The sequence below is a fragment of the Plasmodium gonderi genome (genome assembly GCF_002157705.1).
Source record: "Plasmodium gonderi DNA, contig: Pgo-contig_977, whole genome shotgun sequence".
In the NCBI taxonomy this organism is placed as follows: domain Eukaryota; phylum Apicomplexa; class Aconoidasida; order Haemosporida; family Plasmodiidae; genus Plasmodium; species Plasmodium gonderi.
In genome coordinates, this window is record NW_021629591.1 from 1 (window position 1) to 2,929 (window position 2,929).

At 19.6% G+C, this 2,929-nt stretch overlaps 1 protein-coding gene across 1 annotated transcript; it reads left to right on the top strand.

Annotated features, from left to right (window-relative positions):
* Positions 1 to 296: 296 nt before the first annotated feature.
* Positions 297 to 1,602, top strand: PGO_004530 (variable surface protein; the record flags this gene model as incomplete). The annotated part of the gene is made up of 3 exons (XM_028691497.1): positions 297 to 326; positions 457 to 1,311; positions 1,441 to 1,602. The coding sequence occupies 3 exons, from the start codon at positions 297 to 299 to the stop codon at positions 1,600 to 1,602; spliced, it is 1,047 nt and encodes a 348-aa protein (XP_028547298.1).
* Between the last annotated feature and the right edge of the window lie 1,327 nt (positions 1,603 to 2,929).

Consider the following 2,929-nt stretch of genomic DNA (forward strand, 5'->3'; position numbering starts at 1 on the left):
AAATAATATTGTTCTTAATTTAATGTTATAATACGTTCCTTGTTATATGAACATATTTTTTAATTTTCATATTTCCTTTAAAATATAATTTCCCTATACGGAACAAATAACATTGATACAGTTTAAAATATTTGAATAATTTATTTAATATATTGATGTAATATAAAATTAAATGAATTATATAAATCAGTATATATGTTATAAGTAGACAATATGTTCTTATATTTTTATGAAACAATATTTTATTATAAGAAGAATAAAAATTAATATATATTAATCAAGATATGTAAAAAAATATGAACGATGCACAAATGTATAGTAATAATGTATGATCCTAAGGTTTATTATAATTATAATTTATGAGCATAATTTTAAAATACTCTGTTTATTTAAAACCGGGCGAGAATTTATTTTCTTAAATATTTATTTTTTGTATATTATAACTTTTATTTTTAGTTCGATTATACTGGTATATTTGATGCGTGTAATAATGGTTTCAGTTGGAGTTTACTTACAAATAGAGGCGGTAATAATGCTAGTAATTGTACAAACTTATGCAGTAAATTTAGGAATGCAGTAGGAATTACAAATGAATGGAAATTCTTTCAATTATGCCAAGTTCTGTGTTTATATTTATATCATATAAAGGTAAAAGAACAAACAGATTTTGATAATAGGAAATCATATTGTAAATGTTTTCATTACAAGCTAAAAAAAAATCTATTGAAAAAATTTGGATCGAATATTCATACAACGAAGGAATATTATTATGAAATGATAAATAATAGTGTTGACGATTCTCAAAAAATTATATCTAAAATATGTGAGAACCATGATGTAAACATTGGTGAAGATACATTTAAAATATTGGAAAATCTAGATAATATATATGATTTAATTAAAGAATTTTATACTCCGCATAATAGAGGCTTATCCAGAGTTCAAAGTTTTGAACGAAGTATGGAATATTTAGAAAAATATAAGGATACTATGAATGAAAGCCTTTATAAAGAACTAGAAAAAGTTTTTCAAATATATAAAGGTTATTTAACTAGTTGGCGTGATTGTAGATATGGCAATTCTGTCTTGCAATACTTCAAAAACAAGTGGAAAAATAGATATACATTCAGAGACACAGAAACAAGTGCAAACACTGGAATAAATACGATCTCAGAAAAGAACACAGGCGCAGGTGCAGACACAAGAACAGAGGCAAGTGCGATAATAGAAACAAGTGATAGTTTAGGAAGTACTTCAGGAATTATTTTTTTCTCTTTTTCAATTATAACAATTATGTTTATTTTGTATAAAGTTAAAAACAATTTTAGCTTATCTAAATTTATGTTATATTACAATTTAAATTTCAAATAATTTATATTAATTATAAAAAAAATATATTAAAATATATTTAAATATACCATATAAATGCTTTATTTTCAGTACACAAATTATGGATCTTTTGTAAAACCAAGGGTGAGAAAGTTAAAAAGTAGGTTTAATAAAAAAAAAAGATACCATCAAAAGCTAATGGATTCATTTCATGAGACACACCACAACTTAAATTATAATGATTACCAAATATCATATAAGTCAGCGAACTAATAATCATAAAAATAAAATTACATTTGGTGTAGTAACATTGTTTTAAAAAATAAAATATAATTATATTTTTTATAAGAATGTATAAAATAAATTTGAAAGCAAGAATATTTCAATATAATCACAACAATATGAAAAACTGTTTTTACATATTTATAATTTATATATATATAATATGATGTTTTAAATATTTCGTTAACATAAATAATAATTTTAACTATTTTACATAAAAATACAGATCATTATCTATGTGTATATATAATAATATTGTTTTATATAATATTTAAAGATGTATCTCTTTAAACATTAAGCATCAACTACTTTTTTAAAATTTTAATATTTTCTGAGATATATATGCATATAAGTTCTGAATTTAGCGATTAATATAATTATATATAGGTTTTTTCTTTAGGATTTAATCTATATGATATAGCGATTATGTTAAGTTGTAGGTTATAGCATTTATGTAATTTTTAGAGTATTTTTATTTTAATGGATTTTTATTTTCCTATGATTTTGATTTTATTTTTTAAGTGGTTGTACGTAAAAATTTATCAACAAAAAACCTTTTTAAAAGAAATATACAATTTTTTGTATCAGATAATATGGAAAATTTTCAATTTGTGTCAAGATATTGTATTTGATTAAATGTAAATTAAATCAACTACTCTTTATTAATAGCTAATATTTTATAATTATATATTTTAGGTATGTGTTTTGTATAACAATCACGTAATGTACATAACGTTGAATCCAACAATGATTGATAAACATGAGAATTTATAATTCTTTTTTTATATAATAAAATTGTGCGAAAGGTAGTTTTATATTATATTTTTGTAACATTAATAAGTATGTTGATTATATTAATTATTCACATATGAAATTTGTTAATTTATTACATTTTTATTTTTTTTTTTTGGCAATTCAATTTAATCTTTTTTATTTTATTAAACAAAATATGCATTTTATGAATTAAATACAACTTTATTACATTAGTATTATTCTTATTTATTATTGAAAATATAATGAATTCATTGATTCATATAAAATATTATATATTGTTTTATTCTTTATTAATATTACAATTATATTAGATATAAATTATAAATATTATTTAAAAACTTATATTATACTGAAGATTTATCACTATTATTTATAATTATACAAATGATCATATGTTATATATATAAAATATTTCATAATGAAGATTACAGATATATTTATAAAGTCATGAAGATTTATATAAAGAAAAATAAGTTCAATACAATTATATTCTGAATATTTTGTTTTTAATAATAGAATAAGTATATATATAAAATTATTATAA